This window comes from Hippichthys cyanospilos, chromosome 3 (assembly GCF_059441005.1).
Source record: "Hippichthys cyanospilos isolate Australia breed blue-spotted pipefish chromosome 3, RoL_Hcya_1.0, whole genome shotgun sequence".
NCBI classification, from domain to species: Eukaryota; Metazoa; Chordata; class Actinopteri; order Syngnathiformes; family Syngnathidae; genus Hippichthys; species Hippichthys cyanospilos.
In genome coordinates this window covers 616,394-643,471 of record NC_142371.1, presented here as the reverse complement: position 1 = coordinate 643,471, position 27,078 = coordinate 616,394, and the positions used below count along the sequence as shown (strand labels likewise).

The 27,078-nt window shown below is 40.1% G+C and overlaps 1 protein-coding gene across 3 annotated transcripts; it reads right to left on the bottom strand.

The window, feature by feature from the left end:
• Positions 1 to 472: 472 nt before the first annotated feature.
• LOC148425287 (SHC-transforming protein 1-like) lies at positions 473 to 18,783 on the bottom strand. 3 transcript variants are annotated; one of them, XM_088410477.1, is made up of 12 exons: positions 14,380 to 18,771; positions 13,957 to 14,027; positions 12,804 to 12,867; positions 9,926 to 10,045; positions 7,889 to 7,942; positions 7,456 to 7,507; positions 5,954 to 6,080; positions 5,724 to 5,871; positions 5,444 to 5,501; positions 5,206 to 5,319; positions 4,058 to 4,293; positions 473 to 3,056 (listed from the first exon to the last, which is right to left on the bottom strand). In XM_088410477.1, the coding sequence occupies exons 1-12, from the start codon at positions 14,971 to 14,973 to the stop codon at positions 2,928 to 2,930; spliced, it is 1,767 nt and encodes a 588-aa protein (XP_088266603.1). In that variant the 5' UTR covers positions 14,974 to 18,771; the 3' UTR covers positions 473 to 2,927. The 3 variants fall into 3 exon arrangements, with proteins under 3 accessions (XP_088266603.1, XP_088266604.1, XP_088266605.1); XM_088410478.1 differs by lacking the exon at positions 7,889 to 7,942; XM_088410479.1 differs by lacking the exon at positions 473 to 3,056 and having other exon boundaries at positions 4,144 to 4,293; positions 5,388 to 5,501; positions 14,380 to 18,783.
• Positions 18,784 to 27,078: the final 8,295 nt, after the last annotated feature.

Here is a 27,078-nt window from a genome sequence, read left to right as displayed (position 1 = left end):
CAGCGTAGAATTAAAACGAGATGGGAGGCAAAAATAATGGCGTACAATGTGTCAGTGTTGGACTCTTATCTGTCAAGGTCGTCATTCTAGCTACACAGAGAGAGTTCTCATGTAAGTTAGGCGAAAGGGTCTTTGTTAAAAATAAAATCAAGTGGTCAATGAACAATAAAATGTTATACAAATACTTCCATTACAAAAATGAAAATTGTTTCTATGTCGCTTTGGTTAAAAATGGACAATTGGGGTATGCTTCCAATAAAGTTCTTCAAAGATTCATAAAAAGGCAATATTGTGGTAAAAAAAAAAAAACGCACATACGACCAAATTTGGATCTTTTGGCACATTTTGCCTTGAAACACACAAGTAAGCAAATGACTAAAGATGCTTTTTACTATTTTAATTAAAAATGGCCTTGTTCAAATGGCATCTTACTAAAATCTCTTATACATAGAATCCAAAAGCCCAAACAAAATGAATTATATATGCATTTATTTATATATGCAATCTAAACTTTCAGTTACAGGTGTAAACACATATTTTCCCTATAAACATGTATTTAAACAAAAACACATATAGAAGAAGGAACCTTTGGATTTGTTTTTTTTTTTCCAAGACACAAAATCAAGTCACATTGTCACCACCACAAAAAAAAAAGAAAACACCCTACCAAATGTATCAATTGACTTTGTAATCATGCGACAAAGGCAGCTGTGATGAAAACAAGACCACTTAACGAATGTTGCCGGTCTACTTTTGCAGCCAGGACCTAAAGCAGTGCATGTGTGCGTCCAGGCAGGTACACTTGGAGCTACCGTATGACCAAAAAAAAAAAAATCCCTTCTCATATGTCAACATGTTCTTCCCCTCCCTTCCATCTAAAGCTCCCTGTGAGCTACTCATCAAGTTCGCACTATAGTCAAGGTTATTTACAGATGCTCAGGAAACCCCCCACCCCCCAAAAACAACAGGTGACATCAAGTATCTGTGACTGTACAAGCTCAAAGCGTGCATCAGAGGCGATTGCCATCACTGGATCAGCCTGTTTACTGACGTGTCTTTTTTTGTTTTTTTTGCAGTCTGTTTTAACTGAGAGCTTTTGTGAATTAAGTACATAAGGTGACTGCACTCAAGAGACTGCATTGAAGAAACAAGGCACAAAGCGATTGCAAAACAACTAGAACATGAACCTGTAACGACGACAACTGCGCACCGAGGAGTGACATTTGGCTTTCTAGTTCCTTCGGTTTCGAGGAATCAAACATACCCACGAGTATGCATCCAGTCTGTGTGACAAGCGCAGCAATGGGAAATACGTCACATTTTCTTTACATTCTACAATAGACTGCAGATTGTCAATTCAGACATACAATGGAACCTCCAATATCCCAAAAGTCGAGTTCAATTGGCATTTTTGCATTTTTTTTTTTTTACCTGGGTCACCACCCCAGAATCGACCCATAGCAATGGATTAATTCAACGTCATTCCAGTTAATAAAGAATCATCCATATCAAAAGTCTTGACTGAAAACATAACAAAATTTGATAGGCTGCTATTTAGGCAAAAAGCACATACTTTGAAGTATGTAGTTATTTCGTTTATTCAATAATTTAATTAGTAATTATTCGTTATATTGATGAAAATAAAAAGGATTCGGGGCATTTCCACAATTTTCTTACTGTACATCCAGCAATTTCCTGTAAAGCTTTCCATGCAACAAACACCTCACTTTAATAACCTATGGTCAATTTATAGTCTTAAATGAAATTAACATACATGTTACTGACATGTGAGAGGAAGCCCGAGCAGCCTGAAAAAAAATATCAATACACCATATAGGGAGAACATGCAGATGTGATAACAGTGATGTTCAAACTACAATATTTGAAGAAAAAAAAATCAACCATTAATAATTCTGCCAGTGCCTGTGAATTAACACTCCCACCCCATTCATTCAAATCAACTACAACTTGCAAACTCCACCCAGGAAGATTGGAGCCGATCTAAGTTTGAACGTTTTTAACTTCTTTTCAAGCTTGAAATATCACCTGGACAGTTACTAGTTTCTATTGTCACCCATATAAGGCATCCATATCTTTGGAGGTTCCACTGTATATTAGTATCTAGTCACTGAAAAGCATCTCCATTTTTTACTGTTTTATGGTTGGTTAAATTGTTGCATTTCCCACTGGTGATGCATTCAAGTACACTATACAAAATTGTAATTTTCATATATGCATTGCACTGATGTTAATTAGTCTCCCGGTGCACATCCTCTGTGGTTCTTTGGCATGATGAGCGTGTTTATTGACTCCTATGAAGTCCAGGATGTCATGAAAGAAAACATATTAAAAAAAACATCCAAAAACAAAAAATGATGAAGATGATCATTGGCATAGCAGTCCCAGTTTTGCATACATGCTATTTTCCCCATCATCACAAGTTCAACAGTCCTTAAGGGGGGGAGGGGGAGTGGTAAGGGTCTTCAAGGCTGCTCTTGAAGGTGAGTCTATGTATATTTAAAAAAAAAAAAAAAAAAAAAATTAAAAGCTCATTTTCTGCCCGGCAACAAGTCCAAGGATGGAAATCACAATGAAAGCATGCAAGCTCAGGTTCTATTCATGCTGCTGTTTTTTCCACTTTTTGTTCTTTTCCTTTTGGATTATTACAAATTAAGACCTTTTTTCCATGGTTGTCTTCTTTTGAAATTGCATTAGGTTTTGTGGACTTTTCTCTCTGCTTCACAGTAAGCTGTGGAGACGACGCAGCAGTGCTTCAGGGTTGCTTGCTTAATAATCGGGACTGCAGTTCACAGTTTGGTTTACAACAGCAGCATGTTGGAGACTCCACACATTTTTTTTTCTTTTTTGGTGTTGTTGTATTCCTGTGGTTGCATTTGGTAGAGCCACTTATGTTTTTTTTTCCCTCTTCAGGCTCTGCGCTCCACCGGCTGTTGCAGACACACTTCACTTCCCGCCGACACGATGGGGAGTCTGTTGTCCATGTGGTAGCTGATCAGGTGACTCACGCTTTCAAACCGATGGTCTTTCGTACGAACCTGTGAACACAAAACATATGTTAGGAAATATAAATACATCATACCCTTGCATATTTTAGAGTGATTTTCTCATGTTGTGTTCTGGCTGGAAATGACATCAAAACACAGAATGTGTACATTGACCCATTCAAATCTTAAGACCTATTTTTGCGTTTTTTTTAATTTTAGGAGTCTAGACATTGAATCCCAGATACTAACATTTTTATACATTTTTTTCCCACAGGGATCATTGGCAGTGGCTTGCCAGGTGTTGCAAAGCCTCCACCTGGCAAAAAGTTATTGGGCCCAACAGCAGTTCAGTGCCAGTTTACTGCAATTATCTTTATTGCCAATACACTGCTCCAACGCACAGCACAACTTAGGCCTCAGGGTAATGAGCATCATAAGGTTTGACTTTAAGCCTGACAAGTAACACTTTCTTTGAAACCTCAAAAGAGAGCATTCCAGTGATGCTATCATTGTATAATTAAAAAAAAAAAAAAAATCCTATTGATGAATGCATCAATAATCAGATACCCACCACCCTCTTTAAGTAATTTGAATGAGTGTTGTTTTTCTTTTTTTTTTTTTTAAATAATCTACCAAAGTTGAATGTGAGTTGTATAGAGTGGATATAATTACTCATCATGTATTATCTTCTCAGCAAATGAATTTCTAGACACCAACTAAATGTGCCCATGCTAACCGGCTTGCAATTACGTTTAGCATTAGCGTTGTAGTGATTACCATTTAAGGTCAACAAACACTAACTAACATTTACAGTAGTTTGCAAACACATAATGTTAGGGTAGACATTACACATGTAAGTGTCCCTAAAGCCACTCACAGACAATGCTTGAACATTCTTTCATGAGTAAACTTCAGAGTGGAGTTATTTACGAACTGGATTAACTGCAACACTATGTACATCTACAAGAAAGTTCCATATACAATCAGTTCTTTAAAGCTCAGTTGACACACCCGACTTGGTCTACTTTCCCACAGAAATGTATGCAACTCACCACTCCTTCCGGGTCGACGAGTAGCAGGTGTTTGGGCTGCCCGCCCTGCTGCCCCGTGAGCACATACTGCCCTGGTGTGGTTCCCGATTCGCGCACCAGAAAGTCTCCGTCACGGTCCAGCAGCCTCTCTGCCTCCCTGCGACTTAAGCTGCCATGGAACCAGGTCTCGCACTGTAGCTGCTCTACTAGAGGGGGCGCTGCCGTCATGGAGCCCCCTAGGGCATCATCAAAGGGCTCTTTAAAAAGACAGACAGATGGAGTTATACTTGTATTACAGGGACAAGATGTATTGATTTATTTATTATGTTTTTATGTATTTTCTGGACTCATGTACAAAACATTAGATGGTGTCTAATGTGAAAAGCTTAGGCTGAAAGCCAGAGATATTACATAAAATGGATTGTAAGAGACAAAGGCCCCTTGATACTTTCATCTTCCTGCAGGCCTACCAATAACATGCACACACACGTGCAGAAATACTGGTTCTTATTGCACGGGTTATTGATTAACCACTTTTATTTCCTCAAGGTAAAAATGTAACTACAGCTGCCAGTTCATGCACTACACATGTTTGTCCATACTTATTTAATACTCTAGGTACATACTAAAAAGAAGTTGGCAGTAGTTAATGGAGGCTTCAGGGTGAAAATAAACAAAAAGGAAATTAAGTAGGCAGTAAAGTGTGAATGTTAATACCGTATAAGAATAATGTATAAATAACAAAAGCTACTTATAATCATTAGGGTTGTAGCTGTTCTAGAGCAGATCCCCTTAAGCATGATACACCTTAGACTGCTTTGGACTTGCCAGCCAATTGCAGGGCACGTGTGGGCAAACAACTATTATTCACACTCAAGGTCAATTTGTTATTGGAATGTAGGAGGCAGCTGGGCCGGGGAAAAAAAAATCCTACGCAAGTATGGGAAGAACATGCAAACACAAATGAGGAAAAAAATGAGTGCTACATACACTGTTATGGTAGAGCAGAATATGTGAGATGTGCATCCGAACCTAATTTATCATTCATCTAATTCCCATTTGCAAACCGGTGACCAATAGTATAGTTACACGTTAATCTTATTTAAAAACATATCCACTTTACTAAGGGGATTCACACAAGTGCTCTGGTTCGAGTCATAGTAACTCACTCATGTCAAAAGCATCTCTGTGATTGTTCCCATTTGCGGCGACTGGTGGGCGGGGCTTATCCACATTGACGTAAGAAGGGTCATCAAAGATCTCTCGTCCTCCTTCCTTGGCACCTACTCAAAGCAAGCACGAAATTTATGTCACGATATGCATATTTAATCTTTGGCGCTTCATTCTGCACCTGAATGATAACCTTGCCGCATCCCATCTGCTGCCTGGAGGGCAAACGGAGCTCACCTGGCAGAGGCGGCAGAGGCTGCTTGTGAATGTCATTCTGACCAGGCTGGCCATAAGGCTGCAAAAACATACACATCAGAAATGATTTATACACATGTAGAATTCTATGTTCGCCTTTGGTCAGTTAAGCAGATTAAGCAGTCAATTGCTGATAATAAACAGAGTCCCTGCTACGCTTGCCTTACAATTGATTTCGCTCTTATCTCTTAAACGCAGAACCGCCAGCATCTGTGTTTTATACGAGAGCAATACATGCACACATAACTCTTGGTTGTCTCACCAGCGTGGCTCCTGGACGTGGTCTCATGTCAACTAAACCACCAGGGGGAGGCTGTTTACCGGGAAAGTTATTATAGTACGGGACGTCAGGCAGGAGGGCGGCCTCGTCGTCTTCTTCCTCCCATGCAGAGCCATCAAACGGAGCCATTCTGATGTAGAAAGTGGTGCAAAACGCACAAATTGAGATTCCATTTAAACTGTAGTCCGTCTAACGGATCCATGTGTGAGTACCTGTCATGAGGCGTGACTAATTTGGGCGGGTTTTTTAAGTACTGTTTGAAACGCAGTTCAAAGGCCTGCCCGATGGTGCTGATGACTTCTTGGGCTAAACCCTCAGAGCATTCAAGAATGTGGCATGCTGCAAGACAGGAAGATGATAAATGCCAGAAAGAAGAGATATGCATCGCTAAGGCTCTGACTACCTGTGGGTCCCATAACTAGGCCTTTGCCAAATTCACCAGAATAAAACAGGTGGAAGGTTGTGTTCCCCTACATGTTTGGTTTGTCAAAGTAACATGAACATACTGTAAAATTCCTATGTGCCTCAAAACCAGCAATGCTCAGAAAAAATCAGGTTCAATGCGAGGACCAGCTCCCTCAACAGAAACTCAGCAATGTAATGTAGGTCCCCAGGAGCCTATTCTTGCTTCATTTTTTATTATACAGGCTATATTCCAAACAACTGTACTAATATTACGTATGTGACATTCTTTTGTGAAAACACCCCAAGGCTCAAAAATGACTGAACACCTTTCCTAATGAATCTTAGAGGGTGAGCCAGTGTCATGCAAAAAAAGTCACTCTTTACCCCTCCCTACTCTATAACTGAACCTTTAAACAATCATTGCCAGCCCAGTTAAAATAGATTCTAGCCTTATATGGGGGTCAATGACAATTAAAATGTTAACAAATTCAATTCCACACCAGAAAAATGAATCTTTGATTTCAATTTCCATCAATGGCAATGAATGAGTTCAATAGTGACTCAATTACACTGCATGACACATAAAGGTTAAATCCAACTTTATGCCGATCTGATTGGCCTAATCGTAATCGGTCGATGTTTTGTATTTTATACAGAATCAGCGATCAGCTGTCATGTCATAATTTGCCGGACGATCAGTGATGTTATTTATTGGTTCCACATATTATATGTTGCACAAATGTTTTGAGGGGAAGCATTATGTCTTTATTTGGACTAGTATAATTTGTAGCATCTGTTTCATATTACAGTATTTACTTGGTGCAGTAAATTAAATTAACCCATTAAAACCCACTGACATATTTTTATGTTTTGTAAGAGTCCAGATATTTAATCCCAGGTACTTCTTGTTTTTCCAAGTGTTTGGCTAAAGTAACGTCAGAAAAATACCTGGTCCTAAAGTAGATAAATTAAGTACAAAAGAAACAGAAAGTAATTACCAAAAGGAATTGATAATTGTAGTACTTAATAAGCTAAAGTAATCAAACAGATCAGAGTAATGAAGAAGAAAATGTCTTTGGGAATGAACTAGTTAATTATAATATAACAACTAAATTTAATTGCCATGAGTTATTGTTAATGTCCAGCCATTTCTTAATTGATTAATGGGTTGCAAGGTGCCCCAGAGACTCACCTATCTGTATAAGAACAATTAAAAAGTCAATTTCCCATATGTCTCAGATGAAATATATCTGTGATTCTGATACAAGACTTGAAGTGATAGAATGGCAATGTCACTGCTTTTGCTCACCTCTCTGGTTGACTGGGTCTTTGGCCACATATGCTACGTACTCAGCCGTGTCCTGAGGGAGAAAGTGCGAGACGGTTAGGGGAAGGCAAGGGGGAGGTGGGGGATCAATATAGGAAGAAAAAGAAGTACAGTGCAGGTTTTTGACACAAAGGCTGACAAGAATAAAGACCAAGTTGCAGCCTTTTCCATTTGTACAGGAGTTAGGACAACAGAACACAGAGCTAGCTAAAAGAGAGATAAGCGGGAGTCATAACAAGATCAAGCGTGGAAGAGAAGGAGACCGGCAAGGCAGCAGTGGAGTGAGTGGCAATAGTTGAAATAGAAGATGACAGAAAGAAGCAGGAAGGACGGATATGCAAGCCAGTTGGAGGAAGAAAGGAAAAAAAAGGCCGGAGATAGATGTGAGCTCAGACAGGGGGCTCGGGTGACTCACTGGGTCTCCTCCAGAGGCAAAGGAGATGGACTGCATGTGATGATTGGCGATTATCTGTGGAGGGGAAAAAAGGGAAGAGGAGGAGGAGACATGGATGAAGTGAAGGACGGGAGCAGAGAGCGTGTGGATGATGAGACAAATGTGGAGTCTGTACTGGCAGGAGTGCTTTGTTTTTCTGTCACGTGAGGGCCATAAGTTATTAAGGGCAACGTGTGGTACATCGTTTCAACAGTTTCCAACAAAAGTGCAGGACCGATCAATAACAACTTTAACACTTGACAATGTTTGGCCAGAGGCTAATTCTGCAAATGCCTGCTTGTTTGTGTTCAAAAGAACATAGTGCACCACTATCTACCAACACTTCATCTGTAAACAGGAATAATTAAAGTAGTTGCACAGTGTTCATGGGAATTCATGGAAGTGGAAATAGTCATTCAGTAGAACAACTGTCAGAATAGTCTACTTGGAAAAAAATAAGTCTTATAGTATAATTACTGTTTCAACAAGCACATGTATTAAACATTAAGAGGCACTGTGCTTCCCTTGCATTCACACAAATGCTTCCTGCACAGCAAATGAGGTAAGACCCTCTGCTTGCATTGATTCTTTTTCCCATAATAGGCTTGAATTACATTTTGTTACAACTGAAAAAGGGAACATGCATTTTTTTCAGGCTGGGAAATAAAACTGACGAAAATACAATTGACATTACAGTACACCAGAAGCTAATGTACGAACCTCTAACCCTAAGCCTAACACTCTAACCCTAACCATAAACCCCAAACGGCTAACCTAACCTCTAACCCTAATCCTCTAACCGTAACCCCTAAACCGTAAATCCTAACCCCTAACACTAATTTCTAACCCTCCAACCCTAACCCCCCTTACCCTCAATACATTATTGACCCTTTGCCAATAAGTATATAATAATATCTTCAGATCAACAATATTTAATCACGTAAAAGCTTTGTTTAGCTATCCTCTAAAGGCTGATCTCATGTGCCCACGCATTCTGTGGTTTCCCCATGGACACCTACATCTATCAATAATTCTAACCCCTACCCCAACCTCTAACTCTAACCCTATTTTACAAGGGGGAGGGTTCAGACCCAAAATCCTAACCTTAACCCACACCCTAACCCCCCTATCCCTACACCTGACTGTAACCCCTAAACCCTAACCTCTAACTCTTAGCCTATGCCTAACCTCTAACCCTAAGCATCTAAACCCCAGACCTAACCCTAACCCTTTTTGCAGAGTGCTTTTACTCTTACCTAACCCCTAAACCCTAACCTCCAACCCCAACCCTATTAACCTTATCCCTGACCCTAAACCTAACTATTACATTTATATAGTATCATAAATGTACCACACAGTTAACTCATGTTTCACCATGATGACAGTTTGGGACAAATTAGTTCACTTTACATGTTTTGAACTACAATGCAAACTCAATGCCCTGCTAGCGAACATCATATGACCAAACTCAGCAAACAGGAGAGCCAAGGTTGGCCCTGAGCAACTGTGATGTCATTTTCAGTCAAAAGCAAGTGGCAAAACGACTACCCCTGATATCAGGATGCAGAGTTTAGACTAGTTGGGCTGCATAGAACATATTACTGCAAAGTAAATTATGGGCTTGACTTCCCCTTTCATTGCTGTGTTCAGCTTTTAGTGCATTGTATGAGCAGTCTTGAGCTCATTTTTTTAATTTTACGCACAGAGCCCTTGACTAAGGAAGCTCACCCACGTTACATCCCACGTGTCGGCGTTCCACTCTAGAGTTTGACCTGAAGATGTTAAATGTTGCCACTGTGCTATAATTTGCATGCTATCTCTCAAGTTATGAAAACCCTGTTTATCCTTTGCGCTCACAACACCCACTCGATGGAGGCTGGAGTGAAACGTGTGAACTCGAATATTATCACTACAATGTTACATATTGGCTCTTTTAGTGTCTTTGATACGACTGCTTTAATATGGGATTACTGCCATGTGTGCAGTCGTGGTCACTGCCAGCTAGAGATTCTGTCCCACCTGTTTGCAGTCAGATGCCAGCAGGTTGAGGCTGCTGGTGGAGATGGTGAGGCTGATTGTCATGCCAGCAAACTGCAGGTTGCTCTTGCCCAGAATAGATGTGAGGCAGCGAGAGGACGGCTGTGAAAGAGAGGAAACAGGAAATAAACAAACAAGCTGTTGATCAACAGTTCTCAAATGTGGGTACATGAAGGTACTGTGGATGGTAGCTGAGATATTTACAGGGGTTCGGCAGATACCAGCAAATATAACATAAATTTTAATAATACCATGAGATAAACAGTATATGTTTATTTTCAAATTAAGAGCAGGGTAAATGGAACACAAAGTAATTAGAAGATGAACTTAATTATTGCTAAAATGTGTTAGTGACTCCTTTGCAAAACATATCTCCACTGAATCTTTTTCAAATTGATTATCCTATCAATGATTCCATCGAATAATTGTCCAACCCCATTTGTTTTAAATGAGTTGAGCATGAGTTATTTATTTATTTATTTATTTTTGTCGGTTGAACAGTTAAAGTGGGTTGATATAACTAATCATTATTCACTATCTTCTATAAAAATTATTAATTTTTTAGACACCAACAAAATTTGCCAAAGTACTGAAAAAAGGCTGAGAACCACTGCTGTTGAGTATTGGTCAACATCCTTTTTAAACACTGATTATTAAAAAAAAAAAACACAAACTGAAAATACAAATATGCTCCTTTTAAATAGTGTAATTAATCTATGCGAAGGCACTGATCACATTAATGATTTATCATTATCAAGAAAAATATGCAGCACTTTATTTCTACATTTCCCTTGCACTAACAAACGATTCCTTCTTCAACATTCCTAGAAAGCCACAATGTCCAATCACCAATAAGCTATTTCGAGAACAGGCCAGCGAGTGACTCATGTGGTTCTGGGATGATGTGCTGCTCACGGGCACCATTTGGTGACCCCCTGGTTAAGAGGTTTAAAAAAAAAAAAATCAGGACCTTGATAAGAGTCTCGGCATGTGTGGAAGTGCTCATGACTGGGGTGGGGGTGTGAGGGAACAGCTGCAATTGTGAAAGCAAATCTGTCTGCTCGGCAAGGCCAACTGCGGCTCATGAGGAGCAGACAGGACTATCCAAAAAGGCTGGGCCAAGAACATCACACACACACACATGCACTCACACAAAGAACACCAGCACTATTGTGCCAGTCTGTTCCTGAAAAGAATTTTGGGAAGCACTCACATGCCTGGCTAGAATAACCAGACATTACAATAATTAGAGGGAGCTTTTAGGTTAACTATATTGTATAATTGTGCCGGCTATGCCGTGCTACTTGCAAAACATTCCTTTGTAAACAACAGCGCTATGGAACAAGGCCAATGAATATAGCCACCTGTCTGTTTTTAGTTTTACAAGCATACTGAGCACAGCCCGGCTGTTTGAGTTCATCTTTAGTTCTCGTGACATGGGCTACATACGGTCGAATTTACAAAAAGATTCCTCAAAAGTAAAACAAAAGTTAATTCACGTAAGCTGTCAGAAAATCCGGGGGGGTGAAGGCACGCACACAGAGCATGACCAAAAGCTATGTGTCATGAGGTGTGTCAGGTTTTGTATCTAGTTTTTCATGAGTGGCGGGTGTCAATGTAATGGTCAATAAAAAATGCTGTGTCGTATTGCATTAGCTTTCACAACAAAAAATGTTGCTGTGTAGGAAGCGAAATCCTAATGGAGTAAATACATTTGATTTAAACTGTTTGTGTACAATTATACGAAACTATATTTGTAATTATCTGTGCTCACAAAGTGAAGACCGGCAAGTCGCTGTCAACAAAATCAGTCAATGAGTGGGGCGATTATGGGCATCCTCTGTTCTTTATCCCCAGCCGTTTCCTCTCTTGTAGTAAGTAACACATGAAGGAAGTAACACATGTTTTATTATAGTGATAGTTGTGGGCCTATACTAGTAGTGGGAATTTGAGTTAGTTTTTACTTGTTTCATTTAGGGCTGTCACTATCGAATTTTTTTGAATTTTTAAAATTTGAACAGATTATTGTAATGATCACTCATCAATTAATCGGAAAAAGTAATATAAAGTGTGCTACAAAACAATTTTTCCCCTTTTACAGCTTATCAATCAAATATTCATGTTGAGTTGGTATTAGTTAGTGATTAATAAAGCAACTACGGAACAATACCAAACAAGAGGGATTAATGTTGTACTCAAACTCATTTACAGAGTCCTGCAGTTATGGTATTCTGATGTAAAAACAAAAAAGCAAATGTTTGCAAATGTTTTGATTAAACAAAAAAATTTTTATTTTTCATGCATGACTAAAAAAAAAAAAAATTGACTGTTGAAAATGCTGACAGAGAATTTCAATGTAAAACATGGCCCCAAACGATTCTTAAAATAGTTGTCACTCTTTTTGTTCATTGATTAGTTGATTTTGAGAGCTTTAGTTTTATTACATAGTGGCCAACTTTATCTGTTGTTAACGCTAATACATATTTTATGATAGAGCAAGTTTTTTTCTGGTCCTAATAAATTCGGTTTATTCAATGGGACTATCTTGAAAGTCGCATTGTGTTGGACTTTGGAGGTCCCACTGCATAACCTATGACTCCGAATGGCGAGCCACTCTTGTAATGAAAGTGCGCAATTGATATATACTACTAGCCGCAGTCGTGTGCAATCAACCTAAATCCAGACGCATGTGTGATCCAGACAAAGTGTGCGACTGAATAGCCGACTGACCACAGAGTGGACAATCAAGCTAAATCTAGCTCTTATCCAGAAAGGCCTTTACCACTGCTGCCCACTTAAGCGCTATAAATAAATAATGTCCCGTATGGGTGTGTGTACAGACAGCGTGTACGTTGTGTACCTTTCTTCTTCGTTGGGCTCCTTTGGCTCCCGGCACAGCCTCGCACACCACCGAGATGGCCTCCCTGAAAGATTTACAGCAAGCAAACATGGTGGAGCATATCATTACTGCTGACACCTTTCTGGACTGGCTTGTTGTGTTGTGTGGTTCAAAAGACTAAAAGGGTATTGTCGCTGGTGAGGTGTACTCGCCCCGCACCACAGACACAAACATTGCGACGGAAACCAGAAGGAAACCACTGGAATGCCCCAACATTCTAATTTAAAGGGGGTCAAGAAAGCAGCAGACATGTAGACGCACATCATGCAAATACAGACAGTCAGAATCCAACAGCAGGGAAATAGGACAGACTAGGAAGCAAACACAGAAATGTGTCTAGCAAAGTAATTAACGATACCAAAATAAAAACACAATTGAAAAAAATATTCTTAGCAAAATTAGGACTGTGGTTAATAGTTACTTTAATATAAATTAATTTACTGAATAATCAATGAGGTGGATAAAAATGTTTTTTTAATTTCAATCATTTAATATTTTTCCAAAATCTGAGAAAATTTGAAAATCTGAGAGAAGGAAATTAAGTTAAACTACTGTAGATTCCAAAACAATGAGGTGATTATAAAAATATTTTTGATGAACTTGATAATTGATTAGTAGTCGAATAATTGATAAATCCTTGCAGTTCCTAATGAAACATGTTGAAAACTGAAATGCTATTTTAAGAGACAACCTAATTCAAACTACATCATATTTTTGATATACACAAGCTATAATTATGGGAATTCTTTATAAATTAATTTCAGAAATGAACACTGAACTATATGGAGTAATATATATGGAGTAATATATTTTATATATTACTAAATGACCTTTATTGAATTTATTCAAAATTTTGCATTCGCCACTCAAATAAAAAGACTAAAATTAGTACAAAACCAATAAAAAGTCAATAAAAGCAGCTAAAATGAAACTTTTTCAAAAGAATATTAATTAATGAAAAGTAGTAAGCTTGCACTACAAATGAATTAAAACTGAATTTAACAAGATTAAATGATGAAAATTCAAAATAATTGTAAGGTCAAGTCATATTTTGACCATATAACCACACCTGAGGAATGCAACACTTGAACCAGCAAACAGCGTGTGAGCTCACCTTGTGACCTGAGTTCTAGTGTTGAAGTCCAGCGCTCGCATGGATTGTAACACCTCCACGCAACCCATGTACTGAACAGGAAATAGGAAGTAAACATCATAACATGAGCACTAGAGAAAGAATGTAAGCTTTTCCTGTTGTCTTAACTATTTGAAAGCCTGTCAACCTATTTTAATAGTTGACTACCCGATTTGGTTGACTTTTTATCCCTCGCTCTAAACTCCATTGACTGCGAAAGTGAACCAAGCGGAATGTATGGAGAGTATTTATAATGTACAGTGGCAGTCAAATGTTCCGTCACACTTGCTCATCCGGTTGAATGAGTAGGCACATCCAAACTTTTGACTGCAACTGCATGGAAACACCATAAGCTGCTACAGTAAAGCAGGCCAAAGGTGACAGGTTAGGATGTCATTCACATACCCGTACGGAGTAGGAGACCCCGGTGGTGCTGACCACATTGTCGGAGTGCAGCCAACCCCGGGTGGGCTTGTTGACGAAGGAGCCATGCCGCGTCCACTCATCTCCTCCGAGTTGAGCACCTTCAACCCGTGCCCTCCTGGACGCTCCTCCCAGCCGGTTCATGTCCTGTAAGGGGGGTCGGGGATGGGGAAACGGAGCAGTTAAAGGAGGGAGTGGGTGATGTAGCGGAGGGGAGGAGCTGGAGCTGCTCCCATCGTCCCCGGGGGATTCCGCAGGTGCCCGGGGCTGCGACGGCCTGCTGGAGGCCTTAAGTCCAGGGAGTAGAGTGGCAGAGACACCCAGTCGCAAGGAGCCCATCCTTGGGAAGAAGGAGCAGAGGGTGGTGGGGCTGTTCTCGGGTGGCCGGGGAGAAGAGGGGGGCAAGATGGGGGTGAGGGAAGAGGAGGACAGAGAGGAAGGTAAGCCAGGAGACGGCGTGAGAGGGGTGGCAGGACTGGAAGGGGGAAAGGGCGACGGATTGGAGTTGGTCTCATCAGTCGAGCTGAGTGATTCACTTCGAAAGTGGGTGTACTTTCTTTTAGGGACAAGCTCCATACTGGTTCTCCAATCTCAGTTTTTATGTCTGCACAAGTCCACACGGGCTCGCTAATGATTTGTATCAAGGTCTTTTTGTTTCTGAAGTCAGAGTTTCTCTCTTAAGGATGCACAGCCGGTCTCCCTCGGACTTGGAGGGGCATCCCTCTGTCCGGTTGTCAGTCCTCCAGAGTCCAAAGCTGACTGTTTTAAAAATGGCTTCATCCACAATCAAAGCAATGTTCAAAAAGCCTTTTAGGAAAAGAGTGGCATTCCAGATGATGGGTGCATACAAATGGAGACAGTTGCTTTGGAGCGTCTCAGAGCGCGACATGTTGACATCAGTTCACTTCTTAAATCAGAGTTCATTGTGTAATCAGCTCCTGACCATAAAAATCATCTTCCTCCAGCAAACAGGCAACGATTTTTTTTTCAAACTTTATGGTCTTTTAGTCCAGCTGTCAGCAGCACCAAAGAAAATCAACACAAATGATTGTCTCTCGATACCCCTTGCATACTATATGTGTGTGTGTGTGTGTGTGTGTGCGTATGTATGTGAGACAGATCAGTCCAGCTTGACACCAGCCAATAAAAACCCTATTAGCAGCCAGCGAGGGGAAGCGCAAGGGGGTCGTGCGCACTAACAAGGAGACGACACAAACACATTTTCAATTGGTCAATAGCCTACAACACACCTGCAACCTCAAACAGCTAAAGAAGAGAAAGCAAATTTACAAAAATTGGCGAGTGTCCAATTACCGGTAGACGCACTCTTCTTATTTAAACTCACTAAAACCATGTACAGCCTCTCCTTCTTCCTCCAATGATTTGGCGTCCGCCCTGACCACCTGCAACGTCAATCGGCTAAAGGAAAGAAAGCAAGCTTACAAATAAATAGCTAGTGTCCAATTCTTGGCAGAAGCACCCTTGTTATTAAAGCCGACTAATATCTATTCCCTCTCCTTCTTCCTCCAGACGATTTGGTGTCCGCCCTGACTGGCCCTGGCTGGCTCCCTAACCGTGTTGTCGTCCTCCCTCTTCTTCCAGATGACTTCTGGCACTGCCTCCTTCCCTTTCTCGGCACTCCTGTCTCTCTTCTCCCTCTCTCCTCGCCTCTCCTGGAAGTCCTCTCTCTTCCTCCACACGATGTACTCAGCCAGCCTCTGCCTCTCCAGCGCCTCCGCCCTCTCCCGCGCCACCACTTCCTCTCGCCTCTTCCAGATAATCTCCCCCTCGCCCCCTCCCGCGGCTGCTTGCCCGTTCTCCAGGCTGTCCCGTTAACAGTGCCTCCTGTTTAGAAAAAAAAGTGTTAACCGTCAGCTCTTGCCTCCCTCCCCTTGACAGAAGGGACGGCTAGGGACTAGACATGCCCACCTACTTAGACACCAGAGAAATAAGAAAACGGAATTAAGACTGGGCTAGCGTGGGCCCGTTCCTGACTGAAGTTCCTGATATGGCTAAAACAGGTGAGGCCGTCGTAGTTTGAAATCGGTCACCTCCAGAGCACCATTTGAAATGTGGTTACATATCTGACATATCACTGCAGTAGCACGGTGGTGATGTAACACTCCAGAATGCAGGTCATTGGCTAATAAAGGCCAACGGGTTTGTTGTGATAGTAATAAGACCTGATTTGCAATACACAATTAAACTCTAACTCTGCCGACCTCCTCTATGCATAGCCACACTAACCTTACGTCAAGCCCGGTGCCCAGATCGTAGTCAGTTACCTGAGAGAAGAGCAGTAATGTAGGCCTTATTTATCTAGAGATGAAGCTTTTCAAGCTGTAGACTATTGTACGGATGTATTGTACCACCTTATAATCTGCATAGTCCAACCTGAAAGGCAAACAACAGTCTGTTAACACTAACAGTTTCCCACAAACCGAAGTTCCGCAAAGAAAACAGTCAAACAGGCAACACCTCCGCCTCAGCGTGGCTCAGGCACTAAACTAAGTCGCAATCTCTTGACCTTTACTCCCTCTGGGGAGATCGGCACACACCTGACCGAGATAACACCTGCATGATTTGGCACCAATATCGATGTGACACAAAGACAAAAAGAAGACACTTCAAACCACAGCTGAAGTCCCACGCACCAGCTTTACAGTGGGCGCACAACAAAGTCGCCCACATCCAGTCTAGCACCACAGAAGGGTTGTCTAGCGCGGCTCGCTAGTCATCCATCTGGTCGTGGATTAGAAGCACCGTCGAGGATCCGCTCGTGGTCGAGCAGTGTGAGACAGAAGTTGTTTAAGAAATATGGCTGGAAAAGTCACCCTGCATTCGGGCCAAATAAAACAGTCTGACAAGCCCAAATTAAAAATGGATTGTTCTTTAAAAAAAAAAAATACAAAAGATTCAACCTGTAATTACTTCTTTAACTGCCTTGCCAGTAAAAATGTATCTTTGGCGGCGATAGCCGTCGATGGCAGTGAGAGTTAAACTAGCACAATGGAACTGTTCAAAGAGTAGTGTTAAAAGGACAGGTGAAGTCAGAGGAGATAACCCGCTACACATGAGGGGAAATCTTGAGTCACTTGCAAGTTTACAATAGCAGAACCTGACACAAACATTATAATAATGAGTAATTAGCCGTGTCAAGGCTAGGCAGCCATGCACAGCAAAACGTCCACGTGGAATGAGTTTGTTAATCTAAATGATCCCACGGTTCCTCCGAACGACACATCAGTTTGTCCGAAGGCGATTTTGGGTCGCTGCAGTTGATTAAAGGTGAGCTCAGGACAAAGAAAGCGGCTGAGGCTCTCCATAGGGTGAACACAGAATGGGGAGGGGGGAGACAGGTGACCTGAAACAACCCTGATTCTCTTAGACGAGTGAGCGCAGCACAGACGGGGATCGTCTAGAGCGTGAAAACAAAAGGCAGTCAATGTTTTGACAGATTTTTCTAAAAACTGTACACGGTCGCAAATTCAAACAGACTGCATCATTGCAACCGAATGGGTATAAATACAGAATGGAGAAGCACCAGTTTGAAACAAGTCATACAAACACAAAAAAACTTTACATTTTACTCCGTCTGTAGCTGCAACCCATTGCCATGGCAACAGACGATTAAAAGAGATGCCTGTTGAGGAGGTTTGCTGAGTATGTCCTGATAACGGCAGTAAAAGAGTTGTCAGACAAAGAGCGCTGTTGAATCTCACAAGGACAGCTAAGCATAATGTTGACCACTCCGCGTTATTATTTCTTTGTCTCGCCTAACAAGAGGATCAAACTCCCCCTTGAAAGATCAATAGCTTTCAGGAAATGATCAAAGTTGGAGCGGCGTCGCGCCGGCTATAAAAGCCAATCAATGCTGACATGACATGTTGGCGGCATGCGACTGGCTCCAACTAGGACATGTCTGGCAAGTAAAAGAGTAAAACAAACACGGTTGACATTTAGAAAACTTGCATAAAAAACAACCTGACTGTTCAAAGACGAAGATCGGAAGCAATAACACTAGCACATCAAAAGGTCAACATAAAAAAGTACTAAAGTGAGTCAAATCAGTTTTCTGTACAAATAGTTTCATATTTGGTTTAAAAAGCAGTGGTCCATATTCACATGACAGAAATGTTAGCCGTTCATCCGTCCTCTCCTTCCGCTCAGTCCTTCCACTCCCTAAAAAGATAGAAAAACCTCTCAGCTGAACCACGTTTTCGCTGGATTCATTCACAAAGTCACCATCGGCTACACGTCTCCATCTTTCCTCCCCTGTGGACTCTCCTCTCCTCTTCTTCTTCTCTCCCCTCCTCTCACTCACTCACTTGGGGCGGATGGTGGAATGGCAGCGCTGCCAGGGCGGACAATGCCACTACTTCATTGTGCTCCTCTTCTCCCCCTTCACTTCCACTCCGTCTGTCCTCCCCCTCCCTCCCGTCTGGGCGGGTGACGCTGCCTTTCATGCCCTTACCCTCTCTCAGCATCACTCTCTCTCGCTCTGTAACACACATACAGTACCCCTCCTTTCCTCTCATCCTGTTTCTTCCCCCTCCCCCCAGCTCCCGCAACCTCAGTTTAGCTGTGTACATGTGTACGCACAGCAGGATGCTCCTCTCGCACATTAGCGCTCCGTGGGGAGATCAAGATGTGGAATAAGTGAAGAAATAAGGGATGGAATGGAGGGATGGGGGGTCCGACTGTCCAAAGCTCCTCCTTTACTCATGTTTGGTAGTTTGGTAACCCGAGAAGCCGAGGGCGAAAGAAAAGACAGAGACAGGTCGGTGACGGTTCACCCTTCCTTGTAAGCTAGCGACACTGTGCGTTAGGGCTAGTCTCTCAGGAGAGCAGCAGCAGAGATTGGCGTTCAAGCGTGAGAAGGCAGTGTGGCGGAAAGCAGGGAAGTCACCCAAAGTGATCCACAGGAGTCCTCAAATGACACTAAAGGCACTGCAGTACCACTACACTACCAGCGTGGTGTCTAGCGAATGGATATATTTAGTGTGTCAGAAAAGTTACAGGACTGAGGTCAAAAAAGGTTGATTCCAAACACAGACTATGAGATTTCACCTTTTTAAGTGTTTTGGTAATCTGATTTAATAATAATAAAAAAAATAATTATTATTAATAATATTAATACAGCATTGTTTTAAAATAACCGGTCACAACCAGATATGAGAATTAGCGTGACTCCAATTGCCAAAATAAATGAAAAATCAAGCCCAATTTTTAATATAACTTTATCTTGAAATTGCAGTTCACAACCAGCTACGAGGGTTAGCGTGTCTAAAACCGGCAAAATAATTACGTTAAACTTGACCCCAAGGCTAGCATGGTTAGATAGAATAGCTGACATCAGCTTATTTTGCTCGATGTTACTTCATACACTGAAAAAAAAGAAAACATGAGCCTAACTTAAACATATTAAACCATCACAGACAAGATTCAGGCTTTGATCAATCTAAAAAGATTCAATAACAACAACAAATAACTGCTGCAAATAATTGATGTAGCACTATTGAATATTTTTCATTTTTGGACAAATAAGTATTTTCCTGTGGTACAACTATTTTATTTAAATTTGTATTTTTTCATGTATACTAATTTACTTCAAAAAAATTATGTTTAAAGGAAATGTATTAGAATATTGTGTTGTAGACTCTAACTTTCTAGATTCAGTGCCCATCTAAACAACAAAGTAACATTTTCATTAGGATTTACTCTGAATCTTTTACTGACTTTTGTGGGTAAATTTAATTTTAAATTTTAACATCGACTTTTGAAGAGTAAAACATACAAAAATAAGTGATGCAGAGTCTAACCATTTTAATCATTTTGAAATTGAAATTACAATACTGTGAAACCAAAATATATTTTTTTTTCAATGTTATCATAATTTCAGACCAAGATACCAGCCCATGCCAAGTTGTGGCTACTTCACTCCCGCAATGCGCCTGCTCACACTGCCCTGAGCATCTGTCACTTCCTAGCAGTGCTAATGTCAAAGCAATCTGCCAACTCACCTGACCTGGCTTTATATGAGTTTTGTCCTCATTTTCAAATTATACATTTGTCCTGTGTCACCTGTCCTGGAATTTTTCTGACACCTCATTAAATCGCCTTACAGGCACTCAGTGATGTGATTGGTGGCCCATTTAGTGATTGGGAAACTTCCACGTGCAAACTCCCACCATACCTGTTAATTGTCAAACACGTGACACACTGTGGCTAAGGGTTGACAAAAGCCAACAATGACATATCGTAAAACAAAGTGTAGGACAGTGTTTATGGATGTAGATGCCCATTTTTCATCTCCTGGGAAAGCCTTTTCAGTTCATTTTAAATGTACTTCATAAAGTAAAAGGTCAGGCACGGCCACACTTTTTTTATTTCAGACTTTCAGTGAAATTAAATACCAAAAAGTTAGCGATCAAAATGAATGATAACCACTTTTAAATCATCAGATTCCTGTTTAAATCGTGGTGACATTGGCACTATCTACGAGGCTAATTAGATTCTTCGGCTTTCATCATGCAGCCCTTTTATTAGATTCATTTATCATATTTGAAAGTGATTAAGTGCAGTAGGGTTCACTTAAACCCTTACAACGCTAACTACTTTGACGACTATACACGTCAGAGGTGTAACAAAGGAGTCTTGGGGCCTAGTTGGAAAAAAAATTACATTATGAAAAACAAAAAAAAAACTAATTTAATAAGAAATAAAACAGAATGTAACAAGATTAAAGTAAGATAAGTGAGAACAATTATTTGACAAGGCACTATAATCATAAATTTACATAAACATTTTCTGTAAAAATTGCAATCCTACATGAAAACCCAATACACAACAAAGTGAGACTGGTAACTGGTCCCAAAACAAGAATTATGCTTTTTTGTCTCATACTTAATTATAAAATCACATTTATTCTTTTTAAAAATGTTAAGAATTCCTTGTAATATTCCAACATTATTCTTAGAAAATGTTCATTCTTTTCTAATGAGCATAGATGTTCATTACCCCTTTTTTCAGTACGATACCAGTGTGAGAATTCACTCTACTCCTAAAAGGTTTTGAGTATACTGGGGATATTAGTTTTGAGTTATTAAAAATTTGAACTTTCGTTCGGATTTGTGCAAAAAACAACCTCCTTGTATAGTAAGTAGTCTTTCCTTTCCAAGCAGTCAAAAAGTTTACATTGTAATCAAAGTGTAAGAAAAACTAGGAGCGTAGTAGATGATGTTGCTAAGAGGGTTTATTTCTCAAGCATAATTTTTATTTTGTAATATTCAGACTTTGTAAAATTGCCATTAAATCTTCATGACAATCTTCCACGTCATGCATATCCTTGAACTTTCCCCGTGGCCCGTACTGGTTCGTGTTCAGGTGACATTTCTGTTAGATATTTGCCAACGGCATGTCATGCCAACCCTTTTTGCCACAGTGCCCCTTTGTGTTTATGATTGTGTGTGCCTTACCACATATTCCATTGGCTGCCTGTGAGTCTGTCACCTTAAAAACACCAAAGTGCATATGAGCAAGAGACAGACACAAACAGACAGGTTACAGAGCCAGTCAAAGCGCGTGCGCTGCCGCCGCCGCCGCCGCTGTTGCTGCCCCATGTGTGACTTCTTGCCTCCCTGCATGCTTTGGAACTGCAGAGAAGGCCGTGATGGGAAGCAGATCATGCACAGAGATGTCATGTTAAGCAGCGAAAGCACAACATTGAGTGGAAGAGGGTAAACCAGCAAGGCGAAGCTGAAGAGCGAGGAAGAGAGGCAATAATCCAGTGAGCATGTCGGGACACAGGCTCTGGAATGATGGGAATTAACTGAAAGGAGCGCATGTGTAGGATGCTTGTGTTTCGGCATGCCCGGCGACACGCTGGCTCCGATGGGCAGCTGCAGCTGGGCAGCATAAGATCAAAAAGTTGTCAACAGCAATGCATACCATGTAGATTTTTACACAATCAGGATTTTGGAGCTGATCACTGATCACGATATTTTTAAATGACGATCACCGATCACAGACACAATCAGAAGATGGACTAAACTATTCAACATGATTAGACGGCTTGTTTTTTTTGACTGTACAGTCAACGGCTTGTTTTTTTTTTGACTGTACAGTCGACCCCTGTACAGACGTTGTGCAAAGAATTGACCTGGATGTCACAACTGTGCAACCTAAAGTTACAGTTTGTTTTAAAAAAAAAAAAAAAAACTAACATAAATTATTCATAGATGACTTAAATATGACAGCCATTCAAACAGTAGTGAAATAAATACATATAACAAGAATTAATGCCCTTATAACTTCATTAATTGCGCCATGCATTCTGTGAAACAATATGTTGACAGTTGACCCCTGCTGCCTCAAGGCTGGCTCCACATATGATTGACATTTAATATGAAATGCATGGTGAGGAAAGACATGTTGTCAAAATTTGTCAGAAATGTTTTAAGTAATCGGCTGATTAATGGAAGATCAGTATTTTTTTTCTGCCAAAACTCAGCATTTGTATCGCCCCCCCCCCCCCCAAAAAAAAAATCGATATCAATCAGCCCCTAATTATGACTTATGACCAATTATTATGACTAATTATGACCAATCAGTGATTTTGCATATAATGCGAAATATCTGATGATCTGCTGTAATCTAATTACAAGTAGGCCACATAATAATGGTACGCCTGATATAGTCAATTGGTATGAACTTTTAAAAAAGTCTGCACATTTTAGTTCTTGTTAGACATTATTGATATAGGCATTTAAACATATAAATGATGTCCCGCACAAAATTGTCCAATTTCTTGACTGTACTGCATATTATAAACTTATAAAATTATATACACTGCAGGACAAAGCATTGTAAAGCATATCATTTTGCCTCTAACTTACGTTTGTAAACGTTAAGGGACCAAAAACTAAGTTAGGCTTTTCATTACTTTTCTTAAAAAAAAATCCTTATCAGTCATTGTCAAGTCCTCTTTACAAATTTATTTCTCTCAGTATTTCCAATTTAAAGTTCAAACTGTGGATTTCCTTTTCCTTGGACAAGAAATTTTTACAGATTTAATTACCATTTCGAGTTTTCGTTATATAATAGCTGTGTTGTTATTTTTAGTTTTTTTTTTTCCTTCTTTTGGATTTGATTTGAGTACAATTATGTTAACGAGAAACGATTAGATTAGGCAACCGGCTATTCGGCAAGAGAGTCCCGTCTGCCCGTCTCATTGCGCACGCTACAAACATGTGAGCTTGCTATTTTGGGTTTGGCCCCCCCACCACACTACCACATCTCTATCTGCTTCCATCATTCCCTTCCTGCCTCTCTCTGCTTACACCTCCTCCCCTTCAAGCGCCTCATGCTTCCCTTTACGCCGGAAGTCCCGGACCCACTCTAATAGTCACAAAATGTGACTATTACAAACCATTTTCAAATCTATGAAAATTGTACTGATTAAAATTACAAAGTAGGCATCTCAGTTGCACATCTGAAGATAGATCTAAAACGTGAACTTCCCTCTATTAGAAGCAGAAGTGGTAAATATGAAAATAACAAACATCTATGGTTTCTGAAATCAAAACCCGGGAGACAAAAATCGCAGTAAGGTCCTTTTTTCAATGCTCATGTTGTATTTCTTTCTTTCCAACAATGTTCGTGCGTCACTGACCCGCTTTAATGTTTAATCATCAAAAAATGTCACATCATGCAATGCAATGCTATTTGACACATCAACAACAACCGGCCAGCAGACCAAGTTTATTTTTGTTTTTGTTTTTGTTCTAGATCGTCTAAACATGTAAATTTGACCTGCATTAGGTCATTAGGGTTAAACATATCAAACGTTATCATTTTCATGCATCTATCTTGTTATGCTACATTTTAAAAATGTAAAAACTGAACATTCTGTAAGATTAACACAAAGGAAAAAAAACAAAAACAAAATTGATTTCTTAAACTAAAAAAAGGACTGGGAGTTCCTGATTCTTCCTTCATTTTAACAACCAATATTTTAAATTATATTTGGTGTAAGTCTAAATTGCGAACTAATTATTTTTGATAATCAATTATTTGATTGGCTATAATGTTTATTTAACTTGTCCAAGTGCTCAGAATTTCAGCTTCTCATGAGTAAATGTTATTTAATTTCTTTAGTATAGCATGAAAGCAGACAGATTATCTTTGAGTTGAATCGAACAAAAAACCTAACACATTTTTTAGCTATTTTGAGCACAGTGAACTTGCAGTGGTGCCTCTATTTCATGTAAATAATTTACTAAAACTGAGACCTGAGATCTGGTGACTCATAAAACGTGCATGTTTAACCACAAAATTTACCAAAGGGCTATGCGAAAGGGCAACCGCTTAGTTAGCTGAAATCCTCCAAGTTAGCCGACAATTAGCAAATGCACCCCAAGAAAACATTATACTGACTACTACATTCAAAGGAATCATTAACATTGATTAATCACCCAGATGTAATGACAATTTAGAGATTATACTTGAAAAATTGCCTGTGAGACCAGACCGGTAATAACGTTTTTTTTATGATGGTCGTCGTTCGACCCTGCAACAGATTATATCACTTTCCTTTGACTTCTTATCATCTGTGCTGCATATTATGGGCACCAATTAAAAATAATAAAAACGACACCCAAGGAGCGACAGAGAGGCGCTCGAGGAAATGCAGCTGCGACCCATTGTTTGAGGTAGAGACGGATGACGACCTTGAAAACAAACTCACATTCTGAGGCCACAATACACCCACACTTGCAGACAAACACATCAAATGGTATTACATCCTGTTGACGTGTCCTCAACTTTATGGCAAGTAAGTCGCCACTCTTTTCGATTGATAGCATCACACTCAGACTCGCGACCTGCGCAGGCCTGCCAAAAAGGAAGCAGAAACTATCTCGAATGTCACACCGTCTCGTCAGTCAGGAGTCAGGATGGAAAGCGTCACAGTTTGAGGGATGTTGAACTGGACAGATCCAATTTTAATCAAGTGGATTCTCGGAGTGTCCTGAGATTGCTTTGGGCCTATATGTGTTGTTTGCCCGACTCTTGACACATCCGAATCTCACATTATTTTGGACCAGTTGTCGCACTCTCCATTTCATCGATAGCTTATAATATCACATTGGCAAACGGTGTGGCTGACCCTGATATGAGTACCCGAGCCGCTGCCTTCTGTGGCCTCAATCATCCTCGAGTGGCATTCAGTCGCTTGCCGTAATAATCTGTCGTTCACATCTGTGGTGAACTTAAGTGTGCTTTTGTCTCCATGGATGCACACAGCAGGAGGGCGTGGTGAAGAATACTGTTGGCTTGTGTAACGATTTGAGTTGACTTGCAGTGACACTCCACCTATGCTACTTGGACATAATACATTTCACAATAAATGCTAGGAGTGGCAATTGGGGAAGGGCATAATAAGCTCCTAATTGATCATTAAACATCTGGTAATAATGTTAAGTTGAAAAATTATCTTGAAGTAATTGAGTGTGCTGCTTGCTGCTTGTTGATTGCGACAACCCATCTGTCATCTCAAGCAGGCAGCATTGTTCTGCTTCATGGAAAGTAAAGAACATTAAGAATACGCCTGGCGATAAATCTATAGAATTTGATTAAGATTCTTTTTTTTTTTTTCTGCATAACATCATCACCATTTTAGCTTAGCTCACAAGAGCGTAAATCAACAACCATCAAAGGAATAGCTGAGAATGTTTTGTTTTTTCATTTGGGTTTTTACGTCACTCAAAAAGAAAGATGGAGGAGCTTTGAGAATAATAGAACAAAAAAAAAAAACTGTTAAGGTAACATTGAGATAAAGTCCCGATCGTGACATGGATCGCCCAACATTACTTTCCAGTGCTAGCCAAATAATTATTTAATACATAAATAAATACATGGAGAATGCAAAAAAAATGAAGAAAAGCATACTGGGAGAGTTGAACTCATGACTTTTGGGGTTAATCAGATACAATTTGAATGTTGGAAAGTGAGCGAGTGTTGACTCAGCACCAAACTCTCTAAAGTGTATTTGCTGTCGATAGTGGAATTTCTAAAGTTACAGCAAATGCCATCATTACTTGATAACTGCTGCTAAATATTGGCAAAGAGATCAAAGTATTTATATTTCATTTTAATCAGTCATTATTAGTTTCACAGTGCTCGCCTGGCTTACTCTTCAACTCATAGTGCAATGAGAGGTTAACTTATTCGTACACCTGCATAAAATGACCTTTTTTTTCCTTCAGGTGGGCAAAAACAAAAGCTCCCTAAGGGTAATGATCTAACGCATATTTATAGCAACGCGTTCTGCCGTGATTATTGTATTAAAAAAAAAAAAAAGAGTCTCTCACTTTAATGCTACAGGCTAACGCCTGCCTGACAGTGTCAATCAAAACAAAACGTTATTCTAACTGACAAGATGGATTTAGACACACAAGTCTGAGGTAAGAAAGTGGTTACTAACTTACTTGTATGTTCCTCATTTACAACCTTGCTGCTTGAGCTTGAGCTCAAAGCACCCAGTGCCATTAAGTCATTATAAATAATTATTCTTAAAGTACTTTGAATTATCATGGTAAAAAAAAAATGCATTTAAATTAATTGCGTCTGTCGAACAGTTAAAAAAAAAAAAGTCATTTTTTTCAATAAACAGTTGGTGCT

Bases quoted from the DNA above. Each gene is read 5' to 3' on its own strand.
- LOC148425287 (XM_088410477.1), bottom strand. From the start codon at position 14,973: ATGGAGCTTGTCCCTAAAAGAAAGTACACCCACTTTCGAAGTGAATCA. The intron at 14,028-14,379 runs GTATGTGAATGA...TTTCCTGTTCAG, and splicing joins GGGTCTCCTACTCCGTACGG to TACATGGGTTGCGTGGAGGT. The intron at 10,046-12,803 runs GTACACAACGTA...TCTCTTTCACAG, and splicing joins GAGCCCAACGAAGAAGAAAG to CCGTCCTCTCGCTGCCTCAC.